Source organism: Chanos chanos, chromosome 5, assembly GCF_902362185.1.
Source record: "Chanos chanos chromosome 5, fChaCha1.1, whole genome shotgun sequence".
Lineage (NCBI taxonomy): Eukaryota > Metazoa > Chordata > Actinopteri > Gonorynchiformes > Chanidae > Chanos > Chanos chanos.
Window position 1 is genome coordinate 41,240,815 of NC_044499.1, and position 22,500 is coordinate 41,263,314.

General features: G+C 44.7%; 1 protein-coding gene across 1 annotated transcript in view; it reads right to left on the bottom strand.

The window, feature by feature from the left end:
* The window catches only part of raraa (retinoic acid receptor, alpha a), a 66,565-nt gene that overhangs the window by 41,814 nt on the left and 2,251 nt on the right, over positions 1-22,500 (bottom strand). Inside the window, exon 2 of the mRNA XM_030773902.1 lies at positions 7,933-8,739. Within this exon, the coding sequence (XP_030629762.1) occupies positions 7,933-8,080 (148 nt within the window). The 5' untranslated portion in view covers positions 8,081-8,739. The remainder of the gene's footprint in view (positions 1-7,932; positions 8,740-22,500) is intronic.

Genomic DNA, 22,500 nt, shown 5'->3' on the forward strand with positions numbered 1-22,500 from the left:
TCTCTCCTTTCTCCTCTTTCTCTTCCCCTCACATTATTCATCTCAGTAATATGTTTAATCCAAAGTGCCTCTTACACATACGTTTCTAATCAACGTACTGTTCCACTTAACAGCAGTGAAATTTCAGGAGTGGGACACTTTTTTTGTTCTTGTTCCTCTATCTCTTCTCCCTCTTTTCACATTACGTCCATCCTCAGGCACTCTCTCTTTCTTTTACGGACAACAAAGGCACCAGTCAGCACAGGCTAATTTTGACAGATATCAAACCTCATTTATGGATGACAAAAGAGACAAAATGATAAGCCACGTGTGAAACATAATTTAAACCAAACATCTCTCTCTCTCTATCTCTCACACATACACAAACACAGCTTCTCAGACATTCATATACAGCAAAATGAGTGTGTGTGCACATACACAGACAGATATGGGATTGTGTATAATCTTTTGCCTATAGGTCTCACGAGCAGGGGAAAACTGCATCTGGTAGTAATTTGGGTTCCACCGGTAAAGCTGGTCAGAGGAAGAAATAATGTCTATTTGGTTTGTGGTTTCATTTTTCAATCAAATAAATCAGAAGCTTACAGAAAATAAATTCTTTGCTTTAATGGAGCCCACAGCGTTTGAAGTCCCTTAAGGAGCTAAGAACTTTGAAGTCGGGATCTCTGGAAAGAGATGGAGAGAGTGAGAGGAGGTGGGGGAGGAGAGAGAGAGAGAGAGAGCGAGTGCATTTACTTCACCCTGAGTTCTCCTGCTGAAGCCACAAAATATCATATCTTAATGTGCATTTTTAAAAAGGCCCTGATTTAATACAGACATTTCTGCTTGACAGTCTGAAGAGACACTGTCGAGTAATCTAGAAGTTCACCAGCTGTCTCAAAACCTCCTTCTTAACTAAATGAAAACTATTTCCAGGACAAATTCAGGAAAAAAATTTCTTTTTCACTGCTGCAAGAATGTTGTGCTTTGACATTTTGAGACATTGTTATAGAAAGCCCCCCCCCCCCCCTCCCAAACCGAAGTTCAATCTCTGACTGCAATGTGAGTCTGAGGACCCCCTCAGGACTGGGGTGCAGATCCCCTCTACCCGCCTAAAGCATGTGGAAAGGGGCCAGGGGTGAAGAAAGATCCCCTTCCCCATTTCCACAACATGACGAGTCCACTCAAAGTGCTGTCGGAGCCCATTAGAGCGCAAGTCAGGCTGAGACAGGCCAGATCGGCGTGGGCCGCACGAGCACGATGTGCCACCTCGACGGCTGTCCGTCACTTAACGCCGTCCAATGGAAGGGGCTCTATTACCGAGAGATGACCAATATCTGTCAGTAAGTAAATAAAGTTCACTCATAAAATCAGCTTTTATGCGTGGGGCTGTATGAGCCCTGAGTTCAATAACAAGCATTATTGTCATATTAGACTGGGTCAAAGTCCATTACTGTCACAACACATTTCAAATATGTGGTGAGAAGTCATTATAGACTGCTATTAATGTTTCAGTTCTCTATGAGTCTGTTTAATTTATCTAAGTGAGAATGAGAGAGAGAGAGATATTAGGGAGGCATATTTGTACAATGGATGTGTGTGTGTGTGTGTGTGTGTGTGTGTGTGTGTGTGCGTGTGTGCGTGTGTGCGTGTGTGTGTGCACGCGCATGTCTGAGCAAGTGGGTGAGAGAGAGAGAGAGCGAGAGAGAACAAAAATGTGCTAGGAATAACAGAGAAGAAGGGGACAGAGAGGAGGAGAGATGGAGAGAGAGGCAGAGAGAAAGAGAAGGAAGGAAGAGTGGTCACTTACACAGGGATGAGTAAAAAATAAGAGAGATGAGGAGTAGAGAGATGTGTGCCAGGGGAGCGATGAGAAGTGAGGGCTGAGGAGGAGGGGAGGGGTAAGGAGAGGTGACTGTTTTGGGAGTGGAGAGAGAGGAGAGGGAGAGGGAGGAGGAGGAGGAGGAGGAGGAGGAGGAGGAGGAGGTAGAGGAGAGATGTCTGGTGAGGAGCACAGGGTCAATTAGATCCAGCAGTGAGGAGCCTCATGTGGATGAAAGAAAATTAGCCAGCGTCTGCCCTTTTTCCACACACACACACACACACACACACAGAGGCTTTGCTATCCACACAGCAAAAGCTGCTTTCAATTAGTAAGACATATAGCGTGTAAGAAAACAGAGTGAGGCAGAGACAGAGAAAGAGAAGGGACGGATACACAAAGCACTAAAAAGCCTGAAGGAAAACTGCTCCTCTTACTGAAAGAATAAAAGTTGGGTGTTTTGTACAGCCTACAAACAAATTCAGATTTACATGGGGCCTTCAAAGTGATTTCCACAATCCCCTCCCATAATACCCAGTGTGTGCCAAAAGGGTTTTCTCCCCTAAACAAGTGGACAAGGGTTGAGAGGTGTCTACAATTAGCAGTGATAATTTCACTCAAACCATGAACACACATAGCACATATCTCAAATACAATCAGTGACACACACAGCTCAAATAGCTTGCTTGACTCCCCACCACACACAGACACACACACATAGACAGACAGACAGACACACATACACAAAATGTCTCAAACCAAAACATCAGCACAGTAAAAAATAAAGCTATCCACACACTAGCTTACATCCCCCAAGACTTCATGAAGGCGCATAGATGCACACACACACACACACACACACAGCCTGTGGACTAATTAAAGCGGCATTGCTGTAAATCAAACCAGATGGCTTGTCTAGCGGCCACACTGTATAAACGCCTCAATTATCAAATCAGTTTGAAATAACACATTTTACGCACACACTCTTGACACACACACACACACCCACCCACCCCCACCTCTACCCCCACTCCCCCCTCCACCCTCCCCACCCCAACTACAGAACCTCATCATCCATTTATGCCAATGATCTCTCTCATAATTGAATGTGTGTGAAAGCAGCAATGGCATCAGTGAACAGAACTGTACAAAGAGTGTCTATTTGTATTGCTTTAAATGACTTGAAGAGACATCTGCTAACTAGCACTCAGGCAGTTACTGGAGGAATTCAGTCGAGCAAAAGATATATGACCATGCACAAAACAATGCTGAATTCCATGAATAAACTTCAATTTCAATACAGCAGGTCATTCTGACAATTCTATCCGTGATTCCACGAAAACGGAATCCTTTGTGCCGAGTCTCTCCCCACTGTAAACATCCAAGAACGGAATAGGAAAATTCCCTCTCCCGTCTATCTCTGTTATCATTCACATTTAGGGTGATATATTGTCTCGCGTACTGTTAAAAGCTTGCAAGCGGGTCATAAAAATGACGGCGAATTCCGGGAATACAAAGCTACACTGAGCTGTCCTTTTCTGTCTCAACGTGTCGGCTTAAAACCCGGGTGTGATGTTCCGCCACACAGCTGGGCACAGCAACACAAGAGCAGCTCAAACCTTTTTTTTTTTCAAAATAAAAGCGTGTTTTTTTTTAGCGGACGGTTTGATGCGGCGTGGTCTGAAGACTCCTGCGGCGTGTCAGGGTTAGCTTGGTCCAGGGGAAAAGAGGCTGAGAAAGACGTGTCCTAACATTTACAGTGCGGGCTGGAATGCCACACGCGGTACAGCGCCGCTGTTTGTTTTCCCTCCATTCTCTCTCTCTTTTCACCTACAACCTGTTTCGGCAGCTCTCGGAGGTCAAAGGTTGCCTCGCACTGCTCATTTTTCAGGCCGGCTTGTTTCGCACTCTAACACAGAGAGAGAGAGAGAGAGAGAGAGAGAAAAGAATAGAGGAGAGAAATTCCCCCTGTCGTGCGTCAGAGCTGTGATTCTTTAGTGAAGGCCACGTCTGGCATTGGGTGATTTAATACACCTTGGAGCAGTACCTCTCTCTCTCTCTCTCTCTCTCTCTCTCTCTCTCTCTGGGGATGGGCATAATGATGGACGAGCGGTGAGAGAGAAAATAAGACAGAGAGAAGGGAGTGTTTGAATCGTTCCTCAGCAGGTCTACAGGTTTACGATTCCCTGTCAGAGACCAATCATTCATCTTGCCCCCTCTCCTTTAAAGATAAGATCACCCGATCTTCACCCTCCACTTACACACGATGAGGAGTGGTCGTCCCACAGCTCTGGAGCGAGAGGCTTTCCTTCAGGGCAATAGAGATAAGCTGAGTCACACAGCTACGTAAAGTCATTGTGTTAAATATGACAGAAATGTAGTGGACAACTGAGGACACTCCTGCTCACACTCTCCTCACTTAACAGATTTAATGGACTGATTGAATGAACGAACCGGCTCTGGAGAGTTCGGCCCTTTATTGCTATGTGGTTGAAAGTTTAATAAAGCGCATTTGACAGCCCAGGCTAAAAAAAACAAAAACAAAAAAAAAACCCTGTGTCGAGCATGCATTTACTTGAGGCGCTGATCTCAGGTCAGTTTGGGCTTGTCCCTCGTGTTGACGAAGCTTTGAAGCGTGGTGCGGCTGTCTGACCCTGGTTCAGTGGGTATCTAATGTGATGGAAATGAGAAACAATGCGGAGCGGCGACAGTGCCGTCAAAACCCGAGCGTTTAAATATGCAGGTTAATAATGCAGTCTTCCCGCAGTCGTACGCGTATTAAACTATGACTGCACTCAGGGCATACAAAGTATGTTCTCACAAAATCTTGATTCACCGACTGGAAAAAAAAAAAAAAAAAAACACAAAAAAACCCCACTTCGGGAGAAAGAATATAAAGCGAAAGAGAGAGAGAGAGAGAGAGAAAAAAAAAAAAAAGGTTTCCTCTGTATCAACCCAAACAAGCTGATCCACGTTCCCGTTTCTGCTGCATAGCCATTTCCAGTGGGAGAGTGTTTTTGATGTAGCTACTGTTGTGCTACAACTTTAAGCGCTGTGCTATATTTACAACCCAACCTAGCCGAAGGGTGTGTGTATAGATTTGTGAGTGTTTGTGTGGCAGTGTGGATGTGTGTGGGGGGAATGGAGCCATCCAGGATTAGAGCGAGACAGCTCACTCGTTTGGGAAAGGGGGATTTGCATAATCAGCAGCGGAAAAGCCTATAGAGACAGAACTGTGAGTTTGTGTGTGTGTGCGTGTGTGTGTGTGTGTGTGTGTGTGTGTGTGTGTGTGGCATTCTGACAGGCCGCACAGGATAAAGCAAAGCAGCCAGATTCAGATCAAGTTTTGCGATCCAGAATGGTGATGTCTCTCTTCCTCTGTCAGTCTCTCACCCTCTACCTCTCAATTTGCCTTTATTGTGAGTTTCAGAGAGAGAGAGAGAGAGAGAGAGAGAGAGAACAGAGTAAACAGAGATGTAGCAATGTGAGATCTTAATACAGACAGCCAAACAGCAGGAAGGAAGAAGGGATCAGAGGAAAGAAAGGGAAAAGGTGGAAAAGAGAAGGACAGTTGGAGAAAGGAAAAGAAACATGTAGCATACGCTGAAGGAGGACATAAACATGATCTGTAAGCAGTAACTTATGGATGAGAGAGAGAGAGAGAGAGAGAGAGAGAGAAAGACAGAGAGAGAGAGAGGAACAAGAAAAGGAATTAGGAGAGAGCAGGAAACTCAGTGAATGCCAGCTACAGGCAGATTTATGAAGGAGCTGAAGACGAAGATCACTCGAGCGTGTGTGTTTGCGTGTGTGTGTGTGTGTGCCTGTGTGTGGCTGGCAAAGGCCATAACTCCTCCTGCCGGCTGACGCTGAGAGAACAGGCCTTGGCTAAATTCAAACTTCAGCCCCCTGCTTCATACTGAGGCCTGTGCCCTTGTTCTGTCAATCAAAAATGATTACATCACCAAACCCCGTTACTTAAGCCTTTTTACTGCATGTCTGACGCGGCGACAGGGAAGGACAGTGCGCGGTGCGGGGGGTTGTGTAACGGTATTCACTGTCTGCATGTCAGTAAAAGAGCAAAAGTAAGAGCAGAAAACCAAGTTACAAAATACGCTTATCTTCTGCTGCATTTCTCTGTCCCCTCTGGGCACTGCTCTAAAGTTTCTTCTCTCCTTTCTAATGCCCCAGAATTACACAGTCATAAACAAGCAGGAGTCCACCTGGAGCTTTCTCAGGGTCTCTAAGTTTCATCACTGAGAGGGGGATTACTTCTCCCCAGTCCATGCTGATGAAGTGGAGGCCACTAGGCTGAGGTAATGATCAAACCAGTACACGTGCATTCGCAGCTACAATGGCGAGTAATATGAAGTCTCTTGTTAGCAGGTTTGCTTTGTGTGTGTGTGTGTCTGTGTGTGTGTCTGTAGATGTGAACATGAGTACTACTGGGTGTGAGGATGTAACAGGAGGCCAGGAGGAATCTGGATAGAGGCCAGGGTCCTCTTGGACACATGGCACATTCAAAACACTATTTATGCAACACATGCACAAACATGCATGTGCGCCTGCATAAGGTTTTGTCCTTGAATGAACTTATCTGGGCGTGGATGTTCCTCTCTTTCTGAGCAAGCGTGTGTGTGTGTGCATATGTGTGTGTGGGTGTATGTGTGGTAACAGTAGCATTCTAGTTGTTTGTGTGTCATCTGACTGCTTTTGCTTTTTGCCATTTTTTCATACTATTCATTTATGAATGCCAACTGTGGCGTGTGTACGCACCTCCCAAAACTTTCCTTAGGGTTAACTAAGGCCCCGCCACCCACGTGGAGTCCCCCTCATTTCAGGGACATCCAAACTGAGACCACCAGCACTGAGCAAAACCGACCGTCTCTCTCTCTCTCTCTCTCTCTCTCTCTCTCTCTCTCTCTCAGTCTCTCACATACTCACACAAACCTTCAGATGACCACAGTCACCGCATCCACCTCGACATTTACATACGAGTATTTACACACACAATATTCCAACCAAAAGCCACTGGGCTGACATACACACACATTCACAGGTATGCCAAACACACACATTTCAAACCAGACCATTACACAGTGATGTGACAGGATACAACTATGAAGAAACGGTATTGAGATTTGATCCAGACATGCTGTAGCACACATAAAAACAGCATCTCCCTGAAAGAGAGCTTAAAGACACATACAGATTAAAATACATGTGTGTCTGCGTGGCACGTATATAGGCTATGTCCAATAGATACAGTGACAGTGAGACAGTATTTATGCAGTGAAAGCGTCTGTGCTGTGTGTGTATGCGTATGAGTGTGCGTGTGTGTGTGTGTGTGTGGAGTACTGAGTGTACAGGAAGTGGTTGTGTCCTGACTCTGTGGTGTTTACAGACAGGAAATGTTTGTTCTGCGAAAGGGAAGGAACCTCACCGCCTCTCTCAGTAAACATAGAGAGAGCACACACACACACACACACACACAGACAGACGCACACACAGAGTGTCAGTTCACACTCGCCAGCTATGTCCCTCACTAACACACAATCATACACATTGCCCGCGCATGAAGGAGGAAGCGTATGTGTCTGATGTCACTCTTCCACTTCTCCCTTAAGTCCAATACTCACTGGCACAAGCAGAAGTGCAACTCACCAATCGCCAATTCCACTTCCTATAGATGTCACACTATCTCTCACAAATTACAGAAGTGCACGTCTTCACTAACAGTGCACAAGACAGTACGCATCTGAAGAAGCGGTGGGTAGTTAATGTGTTATAACGAAAGGGCAAGGAGTTCAATCAGAAAACAGCATTGAGGAATAATCATCCTGTTGCAAATAATTAAATAAATAAGATTTTTAAAAAAAAACCAAAAAAAAAAAAAACCCCACAAACGACGCATCCTTGAAGAAAAGCTCCAAGGTCGCTTCAGATATACGTAATCAATGTCACTCTTATACACTTACATAACTGAAACAAAAAAGTAAAAACAGATATGCTCAGAAACTAGTCCATACCAGTATCACTGTTTGGATTGCAATTGGGATTACATTGTGTTGACGCCAGTGAAACCCTTAGACAGACAGGATGCACACAGAAGAAGCTTTTGTAAGGGTACTCACTGGCTGGTGACGGGGTGCTGTATCCGCTGAGGGGCAGGGCAGGCAGCGAGGGGGGGGACAGTCCTCCCAGCATGTGAGGGAAGAAGTAGGAGTAGTGGGGCATGGGGAAGCCATTAAGGTGAGGGCTTGGGTTGCCCTTTCCAGACATGGCTGCCGAGTCAGTCCGCCCACAGTTCTGGCCACGCTCTGGGCGCCAAATCCAATATGGCCTCTCAAACCGGTGTCCTCACTGGGCCGGTCGTTTAGTTCCCCATTGAGACCCTCCGAGGTGTAGGGTTCCGGCGTGTGTGTCTGTGTGTGTGTGTGTGTGTGTGTGTGTAAGATTTGTGTCTGGGTAGGAGGTAGCCGCAGTGAAAGTGGGAGTTGGGCTGTTCTTCAGACCAGGTTGGAAAGTTGTTTGTTTTTGGAGCTCAGAGGAAGCGATGACTCAGGAAGACTGTGAGAAAAAGATCTTTTTTTTTCTTTCTTTTTTTCTCTTTAACAGAAAAGCGCATGGAGCTCTTTAGCCCTGCAGTGTTTTAGAGGTTGGAGAGAAGTCCCAGAGATAAAACCCAAAAGTTGAGAGGAGCTGAGCTGAGCTTTCAATGCTCTCAGACAGGAGTCTCAGTAATAAAGGAGAGAGCGATGGAGCGGTGGATTCTAGGATTCTGATGTGGAGGAACTCAAAGTTTCCAAAGATGCCTCCAGACAAAGGGAATGCTGAAAGATCACATGATGCATTCAGAATATTCCTTCCCTTGCATGAGTTCAGCAGTCTGAGTGTCCTAGAAATTTCTCCTCTCTCCTATCCTTTCTCTTCTCTTTATCCTAAAGGGGGAGAGAGAGAGAGAGAGAGAGAGGGAGAGAGAGAGAGAGAGAGAGAGAGAGAGAGAGAGAGGGAGAGAGAGAGGGAGAGAGAGAGGGAGAGAGAGAGGGAGAGAGAGGGAGCGAGAGAGAGAGCGAGAGAGAGAGCGAGAGAGAGAGAGAGAATAACAATAATTAGGCAAAAAATACTGCAGTGATCATTCTAGCCCTATTGAAGTGAATTTAAGTGTTTGAATAGAACCATTTCTCCTCTTTGAGGCTAATGAACAGTAATGTCTTCCCTGAAATGGTACAAAAACATCCATTTGAGTGTAATTACAGCCGGAAAACATTCGCTACAGGAGCTGCGCAGTCTCTCCCTCACAGCAGTAATATCCACTCATTAACATGATCATAACAGGAGCAAAAGAGAAGAAAGAAATGTAGACATAAAAGAAAAACAAGAAAGGAAAAAGAAAGGAGAGAATACCTTCATCATTAATGCCAATTAAGATCAGTAATGCGTATTTTCAAACTGCAAGTCATCCACGCTCTCTGTCCTTCTCTCGTTCACACACACATATACACCGAGAGGTAAAAATCCGAACTTCTCATTATACCCAAAAATTGACAAAGGGTTTCCCTTTCTTTGCTTGCCTCTGTGTGTGTATATGTGTGTATATGTGTGTATGTGTGTGTGTGTGTGTGTGTGTGTCTTCATCAGTCAGAGAGCTGTGGTTATAAGGCTAGACCTGTCTTAACTCTGAATGGGCCTGTTTTTATTGATCTGCCTGTGCAGCACTCATCTCCAGACACAGAGAACACACAGACACACACACACACACACACACACACAAATATGGGCATATAAACATTGATGCTACACTGGTGGTGCAGTTCAATGACACGAAGCCATAAAAACTAGAAAAATTAAATGACCGAAGTCAGTGATGAAGAGACACTGAGCTCCCATCTGGCAATGTCAGATAAATTAATTAAAGAGACACATGACAGATATCAAACTGTACAACTTAATTGCTTTACACATTTGAAGCTTATGAGAGTTGTAAACTGGTTGTTCTGTGGAAACGAAACCAACTGTAGAAGGTAACTAGCTTTCAGCATGTTTATGTATCTTTCAACATTAACAAACTATGGAGAAATGAGAGCCATTCAACAGGAAGAGTTGGCAAACAGGGCCAACCTACAACAATTAAAATTAAGACACCAATTTAATTATTGGCTCCTAATGGCATATAAAAATATAAAATGAAAAAAAAAAAGTTAACAAATGCCAGACGAAAAGAGAATGCATTGTAATATAATGTCTAAATTGCAACCAGACACATACAAATTCCAGGCAGTAGTGAAAGGAGGATGTGAGATGTGAGTGAGTGAGTGAGTGAGTGAGTTGATGTGAAGTGACAGCCAAAGCTAAATTAATAATCCAAAAGCACCAATACAGGGACAAAGGGAGGAGAAGGGATGGGGTTGGGCCTTTTAGAGTGTGTCTGTAGGGAATCACACACACACACACACACACACACACACACACACACGTGTACACAGACCATAAAGGTCATCATGTTAAAGGAACTGAGCCTGAACCACTATTTGCCTGCATACACATACACACACACACACACACACACACACACACACACACACAGACATGTTTCTCTGTGATGGTATTTGAGCTTGTCCTGCGCACACACACACACACACACACACACACACACACACACACACACACAGACACGTTTCTCTGTGATGGTATTTGAGCTTGTCCTGTGCGCGCGCACACACACACACACACACACACACACACAGACACGTTTCTCTGTGATGGTATTTGAGCTTGTCCTGCGCGCACACACACACACACACACACATACACGTTTTCTCTGTGATGGTATTTGTTCTTGTCCTGCACACTCAGTAGCAGTGTGATGGTACAGGACTGCTGAGTTGTGAGTGCAGTGCCCTCTCTTTACCTGTGTGTCCTGAGTGGGTTGACTGAGCAGGAGTGGAGGTGTGGAAACAGTCCTGGACCTGTGTGCATCAGTGTGAGGGTCAGTAACGAACAAGGACACGCGTGTCTCACGGTACACTCCTTTGTGTTGTTCCCGTGTGTTTGTGTGAGTATACATGCTATCAGTCATGTATTATTCATATGTGTAGCCACGCACTGGCATTCCATTACTAACTCAACATGTCTGTATATGTTACAGGCAAGGTTTATGCACCTTTTACGCGATTCAACTTTAACATTTTCCATAACTTTTAATTGATTTTCATAGCAATAGTTTGGCCAATGTTGAAACTGGGAAATATTATGAAAGAAAAACATAGAATATTTGTCAACACAAAGAAATATGTATATATCAGAGAATCGGTCTCCAGAGTCACCAATGAGCACTTGGTGTCACCTTGATTACTGCTGATTGTTTTAGGCAGTTTTAGAACCTACATCTAAAGTACATGTAAAATTTCCTTCTAAAATCAATGTAAAATTTTAAAATTGACTGTGAAATTGTAAAATTGATTTCCATGAACAAATGAACTTCAATTCTTAGATGAATTTCTGATTCTGACTTCTTCAAAATTTTCTCACTACTATCTGCCTTCCAAAACTTCTCCTCTGTTTGGAAAACACTATTTCAACATTTCCTGACATTTCCAGGCTTTTCATGAGCTGTTGGAAGCCTGTGTGTGTCTGTCCTTTGCTAGGTGCATGGACAGTGTTTATGGCTGGCTGCGTTTGTGTGGGAAAGTGTTGAGGTAAAATCCTGTACACATGTTGTGCAGCATGAAACCCTGATAAAGTGCCAGCACCTTACACCATCCCAAAACACAAAAACAAACACACACACATACACACACACACACACAAAAACACACCCACAGCCCTCGAGGCATCCCGACTTGTCAGTGGAGAAGCCCCTGTGACATTTCTGCCTCCGTCAGAAAGGTCAAGCTTTAATTATCTCAAATGCCAGCGAGCATGCACCTGCAGAAATATACCCCATCATGATCTGTGTGTGTATGTGTGTGTCTGTGTGTGTATGTGTGTCCTAGGAAGATCAGAGTCCTTAAGACCATTACTGGATCAAACGATACATGCACACAGGAGTCTTATTGGATTATATACACGAGACATGTGTCTGCGTGGTCACAGACAAGCATGTAAACATGCGCATGCACGTGCATGCACACACGCGCGCACGCGCGCGCGCACACACACACACACACACACAGAGCGTGATGATCATTTGTCCATCTGGCAACTAAGCGTGTGTCTTTGTGTGTGTGAGAGCATGGAGTGTGTGTGTGCATGTGCGTGTGTGTGCGTGCGCGCGTGTATGCGTGCATGCGTGCATGCGTGCATGCGTGCGTGTGCATGTGAGAGACAGAGAGAGAGAGACAGAGAGAGACAGAGAGAGAAAGAAAGAGAGAGAGAGATAAACTGAGCCTTGTTCATAAAGTCATCATTGTTTGTCTTCAATTGGCATCAACCAGTCAAATTCAGCATCACACGACTGCATTCAACATAACAATAGCAGAGCACGTCGATTATCATAGAGCTGCACTCAGACCCTACCAGACAAATTCAACAGCACTCGTCAGAATTCACCAACAGTAGATTAGGGAACAATTCAGACTCCATCACATATCAGTCCATCTTAAAGTCAAATTTAACCCAGACTTCACTGTTAGTGCAGTTAAAACCACAAACAGCTGAAAACAACTGCATTCAGCATCAGAAAGACACATTCAATTGAGGCACCATCATCACACAACACCATCTAAAAAACTTACTATGGCATCACACAACACTTTAAAAAAACGTACTACCACATCACACAAAACCGTTTAAAAAACGTACTATTATATCGCACAACACCATCTAATAAACTTACTACAACTTCACACAACACCTTAAAAAACTTACTACAAGATCCCACAACACCATCTAATAAACTTACTACAAGATCCCACAACACCATCTAATAAACTTACTACAACATCACACAACACCTTAAAAAATTTACTACAAGATCCCACAACACCATCTAATAAACTTACTACAACATCACACAACACCATTTAAAAAACCTACTAGAAGATCCCACAACACCATCTAATAAACTTACTACAACATCACACAACACCATTTAAAAAACCTACTAGAAGATCCCACAACACCATCTAATAAACTTACTACAACATCACACAACACCATTTAAAAAACCTACTAGAAGATCCCACAACACCATTTAGGAATGGGGCAGACAAACCTGCCTTCCTAGAGTCCAGATCCAGCTACTTTTCACTCGCATCCTCTAAGCGGAAGTGCCAACTACCTGGGGACTAAGTGTGCGATGGTAAGTCAATCAAGCGAAGTTGGTGGAAATGAACCTTTGAGGCCTTTGATGCTTGGAGATGTGTGTGTTTGATTTAGAACATCAAACACATGGAGTTAGCCCCGGTGAGATGCATCCATTAAGGCTGAATCTCAAAGCAACACCCAGATTCAGGCAGGCTGAAAAAAACCCCATTTCTCAGCTATGTTCTCAAACAAACAAAACAAAGGAACAAACACCCACACACACACACACACACACCCACACTATTTGGGTCAGTTCCACTAATCATCCCTTACTCTCTCCAGTCACGGTTGTCTTAGGCTTTCCTTAATCACTTGTTTAAATCCATTCTCAAATGGAAAGAAAAAAGGGCAGGAGAAAGACACCCTGTCTCCTGTCTGAGTTACTGCAGACACAACGACTTGACTGCACTACCACTCAGTCTTGTGGTGTCTCAACATAGAGGTCACATATTGTACTTATTTGAAAAGGTCAATATTTGTGATGGAGGAAGGAATGTTTGTGCACACGCACGCACGCGCACACACACACACACACACACACACACACACACACACACACACCGGACATGCTCTCTAACAGGACATGTTGCAGCAGAGGTTTAGGAGACACAATAGGCTAAAAGCTTCGTAGATCAACAGCTGACATGACCGCTTTCTCGTGTCCAAGTTTGTCTGTCAGTTTATCTCTCCTGTTCTCCCCCAATCTGTGGGTGTGTGTGTGTGTGTGCGCGTGCGCACGCGCATGTGTGTGTGTCTGTGTGTGTGTGTATGCGTGAGTGTGCATGTGTGCGTCTGTGTGTGAAAACATGTTGGGCTCACTCTGCTATTGACACAGCTTGTTCAGTGGAAAAGATTGCTTAATATGAAATATGAAGAAATCAGCGAGGTAAGAGGGGGAGTGGAAAGAAAAAGAAAGAAAAGGGAGAGGTCTATGATTAAGAGTGAGAGAGGGAGAGAGAGAGAGAGAGAGAGAGAGAGAGAGAGAGAGTGAGGGAGAGAGTTTCTCCTTTTGTGTCAGCGTGTCTGGGGTTTCAAACTCTTTCCCCTCCTTTTGCTTCCCTAACTCTCCCACTCCTCTCTTCAGTAGTGTGGAAAAGCAGTTTCCCACTGAGTGGAGTGGAACCTGGCCCAGAGTAACGATCAGCACGCAGCCCCAACATCCTGTCCACTCACAGTCACCACAAAGAAAGACCACGCAAAGCCAACACTTTTCAAAGAACGATAAGAGAGTTCTACCAGAACGCTCTTTCCTCTTCAAAAAAACAACATCATTTCCTCAGCCAAAGATGTTAATTCACTCAACTGTCCTTCAGTCTAATCAAAGAGTCAATCAGTTTAATCAAATGGATGAGAAGGTACATTAGACATGACGCCATTACTGGTCTCCATTGCTGCTTGGACATCAAGACAATTGAGCAATACTGACAACTCCTACACTGCACACTCATACATAGCTTAACACACGCACACGCACACACAAACACACACACACATTTTAGCCCAGGCAGTGACCTAGTCTCTTTGACGACACCTACAGAAGAAACTCAGTCTAAGTGCTGGCTGGTTAAGGTGATCTGTTTTGTGTCTGGAAGTGATAAAGACAATGTTTTTAAACTGCCGCTGAGAGCATTGACCAGCATTACACACTACAGCGTTTCACACACACACACACACACACACACACACACACACACACAAACAGCAGAGGGGTTTCCATAGCCCCGTCACACTCTTAAGAGGAGGCCCCCTCTCCTAATGAGAACCATATTTTAGTCCGCCCTGTCCCACAGGACCCGACACCACCACTCCCTCCCACGCACACACACACACACACATGCACTGACACACTGACACACACACACTGACACACTTAACACACTACACACTGTCCAACAATCACAAGGCTAAAAGCCAAGGCTGCAAGGCATATGCAAAAGCATGCAAGCTCTCACTTCATATATATACTGTTCAATGTCAAACATAAAAAAAAACCCCAAACAAACAAACAATAAATAAACACGCTTCAGTTGGATATCAGAGTGAGAAAAATGAATTATTGATATTAAAAATATAATAGAGCATTAGAATAAGCCTTAGTTTGCCTTCTGACATAGAGCAGTCACACACCAAATGTCTCCCAAATGAACACAGTATTTTATGAATAATTATATAGAGTACAGAGGTAATAAAAATGGCTCTACGTGCCACACAAAGCACTTGTATGCTGTGACCACTCATTTAGCCTTCAGAGTGTTTTAAAGCTCTGGTGACTCAGAGAAAGTGAAAGGAGTGAGTGGAACACTGTGTGTCTCCCTGCACTGGCCAGACTAAAGGTCACATGTATTACAGAGTGCCAATTTTAGACACTGTTTACTGCTACACACCAGCCCAGCAGAGGATGCTGATCCAAAGCTATTCAACTCAATTCAATTAGAGAGAACAGTTGATCTCTCTCTCTCTCTCTCTCTCTCTCTCTCTCTGTTGATACGTATAATTTTGGAAAGTACAACACTTATTTTCCCTTCATTTGCAACTGCATATATACATATAAATATTTTCTCACACACATTTATATGTGCATATACACCCACACACACACACGCGCGCGCATACGTGCACACACACATATACACACACACACAAGCTTGTGTTCTGTGTATGAAGCGAGCATGTAATGGAAAGGCCATATTGAGTTTGTACTTGTAAGAGCAAAGGACTCCAGCACATAGAATACCCGAGGGTTGAACTACCCTAAACAACACATGACCTTTGGCCCACTGATGGGTGGCACGGGGTGGCAAAGAGACAAGGGCACTGGAGTGGAAGGAAGGGCATGAATGACACACGCACGCGGCCGCAAACACAAGCCCACACTCACACAACAAACACACATATCCAAACACAAGGCTTGTGGGGGGGGGGGGTTTACGGGTCAGGGATGGCAAATGCCTGGCTACTCGACATGTATCCCTGACACATTGATTTTGTGGTGCCCCAGGCACGCCTGATCGGGTAAGAATCAAGATTTTCCTCACAATAACATTTCTCAAGTTCAAATGAAATGTGAACACGTCAACACCTAAAGCTAACAACTGGTGGGAGTTTGGGCATGTGTGTGCATATGTGTCTTGGGTCCAATTTACACAGAATGGCAGAGAGAGAAAAGTAATTGAATGGAGTGAGCTTTTCTCTGTCCTGTGGGAATGTGTGTGTGCGTTAGTGTGTGTCCATCCTTCCTCTCTCCCTGGGGGCCATAACAGATGAGTATTGATTGGCTAATTGATTGATTGGCATCTGCGAGACAGTGAGTCAACACCACCATCACTCTTAACACACACACATATGCACACACACATAAACGCACAGACAAAAACACACAAACACACTCATACACTTTTAATACAGGCTCTCTTACACTGGACAAACTAGGCCAGTATAACAGATTTTAGAGCTGAAACTAAAACACTGTTATAGATGGAAACTCTAAATTAGCTCTTATCTCCATCCTGCCCAAACACCTTGAGATATCAGAAAAATTTTAACTCAGGATGTTCTAGTTCAGCCTGGCTGTGTCTGCAGATTCCACTTCATTCTTATGTTGCATATTTTATAGTGATGTCTCCAATATCTGAACTCTGTGTGTGTGTGTGTGTGTGTGTGTGTGTGTATGTGTATGTGTATGTGTATGTGTATGTGTATGTATGTGTGTGTACGTGTGTGTATGTGCGCATGCATGTGTGTGCACTGTGACAGAAGGGGAGAGGGAGGGGGAGAGAGGCAAAGAGAGAAGGAGAGAGGGAGGGGGACAGAGAGAGAGAGAGAGCGAGAGAGAGAGAGAGAAAGCTGTTCTTTGGATTTGTTTTCACTAGTATCTGAAAACAGAGCTGGATGCTGCCAGACAGGAAGAGGTCCAACACCAGGGAGTCCTGCTAACAGTTTCCACTGTGTGCATATGTGTGTGTGTGTGTGTGTGTGTGTCTTCTTGTATGAATAAGTAAGGAAGAGAGAGAGAGAAAGTGAGATTAAAAAGAAAAAGAGAAAGAGAAAAAAAAGACATGAGAGAAGGGTGTGTGACTGTGAGAAAGATGAGATAGAACTTTTTGATGACTGACAGAAAATCAAATCCATAACAACCCAGTTCTGAGAAGGCCTTTAGACTGGGGCGACTGGAGAGGGACTGTTAGAGAGAGAAAGAACACACAAATGAATGAACGAGAAAAAAGGAGAAAAGAATGAGAGCTCAGTGCAAATTTGCAGATCAGAGCTGACAGCTGTACCCCAATGCTCTAAACCCCACCCCCTGGCCCCTTTTTAGTCCTTCTCTCGCAAAAATCACCTTTTCCTTTTCTCAGAAGAGTCTGACAAGACACGTCCCTTACACAGAGCTGAATTTGAATGTAACAGTGTCCTCTGCTGTGAGATGTCAACTTAGACTATATGAGATTCTTAGCGTTTTATTGTAGCGCACGCGCACGCACACGCACGCACGCACAGTCATATAAAGGGTCATCAGGCTTTATATTGACCCCAGTGCCCCCTCTCTTGACTCCTCCCCCTCCCTGAGGGGATGTGTCTATCATGACCTTGTCCGTTTGCCACCTCCCCCCCTGCTGCCAGGACAATTATGGTTCTCTGATTAAATCAATCAATCAAATGCATGGGCCAAACGCCATAAGGGCCCTTCTCACTCAACACATCTCGCTACTATTGTTTCAGCGCCTGACGTCCTCTTCTGCGCTCTCGTACGAGCGCCGCACAGACGAATAAAAACCATCAGCGTTGATCGCACGACCTTACATACAGTTTAACGCAGCCGTCCTGAACGGAACGCGCCGTTCCGTCTCCGGGAAGGGACGGAATAGGCGTGACCTTGACCCTGATTGTCTTCCCAGCTCTTATTCTTAAACATATGCAATTCCTAACCTTCAGATTTAGCTACATTCACATTATCCCACCTCAGTGTCTATCTGCGCCAGCTCTGATTTGTTCATCTTAACTATCGTTAGCATTTCGCGATTTAAAAAAAAAAAGCTTTGAAAATATAAATGTAAGTTTTAATGTTGCATTGTTATGTGCGAGACTGTGGTCGATTTTTCTGTGTGCGAATGTATGAGTCTTTGTGTGTGTGTGTGTGTGTGTGTGTGTGTTCATGTGCGCATTTGTGCGTTTGTGCGCGCATGCGTGCGTGTGTGTGTGTGTGTGCCTTTGAGAGAGAGGGAAAGAGTTAAAGAGTGTGACAGAAAAAAGATAGAATGGGGGTTTAGCAAGTAGTAAAAAAGAGAAGATCTACATTAAGCTCAGGACATTTCATTCAGCAAGAGGAACAGTGGGAATATGATACTGGACTGACCTCATTTCAAGCACACATACAATATTCTGTGTGTGTGTGTGTGTATGTGTGTCTTGTCACAGTGAGAATAAACAACAGCATTCAGCAGGGGGAACACAGGGGAAACACAGAGCCTTCAGATGAGCTGAAAACAGAGTCAGATTTAAAAAAAAAAGTGTGTGTGTGTGTCTGTGTGTGTGTGCGTCTGTGTGTGTGTGTGTGTGAGAGAGAACTGGGATAAGTACGCAAAAAGACGACACCTAAAGCATGACTCAAGATGAGCAATTACCACGTCAACTAATGTTACATGTGTGAGCGACCACTAAACGCGTGTGTATTGGCAGGTGTGCGTGAGAAAAGCTGTGTGTGTGTGTGTGTGTGTGTGTGTGTTTGTGTGTATATGTGCATATGTGTGTGTGTGTGTGTGTGTGTGTCTGCTAAGGGATGAAACAATGAGATGGAGATGGTGTGCTGGAGAAGCGCAGGCCTGTCTAAGGTTGAGTGTCTTGTGGGTGGACACAAGGACAGCGTAAAGCTTTTTACAGCCCTCTTACTGCATGAGTGACCAGAACATTTTGTGCTGCGGGAAACTCTCTCTCTCTCTCTCACACTACCTCTCTCTCCTCCTTTCACACTACTCCTCTCTACCTCTCCCATACAGCACTCCCACCTTCCACATTCCTTTCCTCCTCCCTTTTTTTCTCCAGAATTCATCTCTCCGGCTCTCCGACTCATCCCCCCATCTCTCACTCCCTCTCCTCTCCTCTCCTCTCCTGGCTCTTTTAGGAGTGATGATTTTTTCATCGTTATTATTTTTAGAGAGCGACTGTTTAACTCTGCATGCTGGGGAGACCACGCTGAATGAAACCGCTGAATTCAGCACAGCGGTGACAGCATCCATCTTATAACTCGCTACTGAACATATACATTTACGACTAAGAAAAAAAAATTACTACTCAAAATTAACCAATACAATTACTGTCTCACACGGTCACCATTCCATTACTGTTATGTGCTTTCCACTACTGTAATGTTACCCTCACTTTTTCTATCATTTCCAAACTGTATTCCTTAATCGAAGCAAGCTACTCAATTATATTTTTTTTATTTCATATACACTTGGCTTTCTGTGTAATGGCGATGCAAATGTACTGAACTGAATTAAATATGGGCAACAGAGAGAAAGGGGAGGAGAGAGAGAGAGAGAGAGAGAGAGAGAGAGAAAGAGAGGAGGAGAAAATGAGAGAGGGAGATACAGAAGCGGCGAATGGCGAGAGAGTCAGATTGGGTGCAGGAATGGGGAAGAATCTTTATTGCCTGTATGTGTATGTGTTCTCTGGGCTGGTATAGCGCTGTAGGGTGACGGCAGAGATGCAAATGGTTTTTCCCCTGCAAACAATATTGCCTTTCTCTGAGTGCCATCCATTCTGCAGGAGAGGGGGAAGAGAGACGGACGAGAGCAAGATAGATGGAAGTCTGAACTTTAATCAGGAGGAAGCCTGGAGCGATGGAAGGTTTTTTTTTTTTTCTGGGAGGTATACAGGTTAATCAGTCACAAAGACAGACACACACACACACACACACACACACACACAAATGTGTGTGCGCGCGCAGGTCATGTGACCAAAAGTGACACCCAAGTGACAATCAATCTCTTTTCCATCAGGCGTCTTTGACATACACTGCCTCCTCCCCATTCCAAAATCAGATCATACCGTGAATGCACATTCAAACTCCAAAATCAGATCATACCGTGAATGCACATTCAAACTCCAAAAGCAGATGATGACGGGAAAATGAGGGCAAAACACCAGAGCAGGATTTCATTCTTAACCGCTCTAAGTCTTGTGTAAATGTTACGGTCTAATATCAATCCCTCATCCAAACATCTACACAAGCTCCAGCTCCAGAGGGTGACCTGTAAGCTGTATAGTCCAGGGGAAAGGCCATGTCTCCTCCCCCACAGCCTCCGCCTTGGGCCCCGTGTCTCTGGACTTCAGCCAAACAAGCATTTACGCTTACAAACCATAATCAGAAATATTACTCCGATAAATAAGTGGAGCGTCGGCTGTGCCGAGCCAGTCTTGCGGCAGTTTGGAAGGGTGGCGTGGGTTCGCGTAAAGGGTCTCGTTGTTGAACGCGGCCAAGTCGGCGACTACGCGGACGAACGTTATAAATATTGTTCTGGTGGCCTGTTTACACAGCCATCTGAGAGGAATTTACAACAAGTTAATGCAACAAGCTAATGTGTTGACACATTCCAGTTACTGTGTGTGTGTCTGTGTGTGTCTGTGTGTGTGTGTGTGTGTGTGTGTGTGTTTGAAAGCATGGGAGCAAGCACATGTGCGAACCATTGTTTGTGTTTGTTTGTTAACCCAGGCACGTATCCATAAGTTATATCTAGCTCAGATTAGGTTTCAGTGTGACCTGAAGTGGCCATTGTAATCATAACTGATCCTGTGAAATCTCTGGATATCCTGTACGGCATGACTCGCTTGTTTAAAAGCCACAACACAAACTCCGATAACCTTGAAAATTCCCTCGTTCAGGCTCAAACATCATTTCTCTGGTGTGAAGATGCCATGAGACACTCAAGAATCCCCACTTCAAATCTCCGAGCGTGTTATGTTGTGTCAAAATGACTGATACAAACCAAACGGTTGTGACAGTGGAGTAAAGGGGGGGTGGGGTTGGGGGGGGTCTCTGTCCCTACACCAGCATCTGATGCCCTTCACACAACGGCCATCCCTTACCCCCTTTAACTGCTCCTCTCCATAGCACTCTTATTACCTCTGTGCCTTTATAAGAAAGATAGGGGCGCAAGTGGTGGGGGTTACCCCATCAGACATGAGCCCATCTGTCTGTGCTTATGAATGAATCTACCCTGACAGCAGAGATGAGGCCAGAACTCATCTGCCCATCTGTACATCCATCTCCACAGAGTGAGAGAGAAGGGGGAGCGGTGTGGGGTTGTGCAGGCACAGGTGAAGGCCAAAGAAAAAGAAAAAAAAAACCAAAAAAACAACAGTGAAGAAAGAAACAGACACCAGGAGGCCAACACAGAGGGAGAGAAAAAAAAAAACAAAACAAAAGGAAAAAAAAAAAAAAAAACATAGGAAAGGGATGGAGAACTTGACAGCAAGACGCAGAAGTTCTCCGGTGTGTGGGTTGTGTGACTAGTGTGACTAGTGTAGCGACAGACAGAAGCACTTCCACTCTGCATTTGCACAAAACTTTCATTAGCGCCAATTGCTGTGCGCGAGAGCAGCCATATCTGTTCCATTAGCGCCACTAACCATCAATCAGCCTAATCTCTCCTCCAGGGCGCACACTAATGACATTGCCACCGCGCCACACACACACACACGCACGCACACACACACACTAACGCATCACGCTGTTATTAAACCCCACTGCTTGCCGCCGGCCCTATCCAACACACAGCGATCACACACACACAGCCCAGCCAGCCCATTGGCCGAAAGCCAGACAGACTGGTGATTATGGGCCAGCCCACCACTCGTCCTAGTCAAGAGAAAAATGACACCTTATCACACAAGAGTGTGAAGGGAAGAGTCTGGGAGTAAAAGGAAAAAAAAAAAAAGGAGTGAGGATGAAGTGACAGAAAGAAAAGTGGAATTGTAGATTTGAAATAGAGGCCAGGCACCAGTGGAGGATAACAGTGAGGCAGGGCAGAGGGAAGGAGGATAGTGTTAGGGTTGGTTTTCTTTTTTTATATAAGGTTTAAACTCATTGCTGTGTCACAAAAAGAATCAGACACCCCCCACCAACCGCATCCCATTTTCATACACAACCCCCCTAAACACAAATACACACACACACACACACACACACACACACGCACATTTACAAAATAAAAAATTTTAACACACACATTCACATACAGAAACAACCAAACACAGCATCAGCCGATCACTTATGCAACCTTACATAAACATGACTTATGAGCCCCAACATACATCAAATTTATGCCAACGTGCAATCTAAAATCAGCTTGCACATACATCCGAACACACACGTGCGTACACCTGCATACACACCGCTC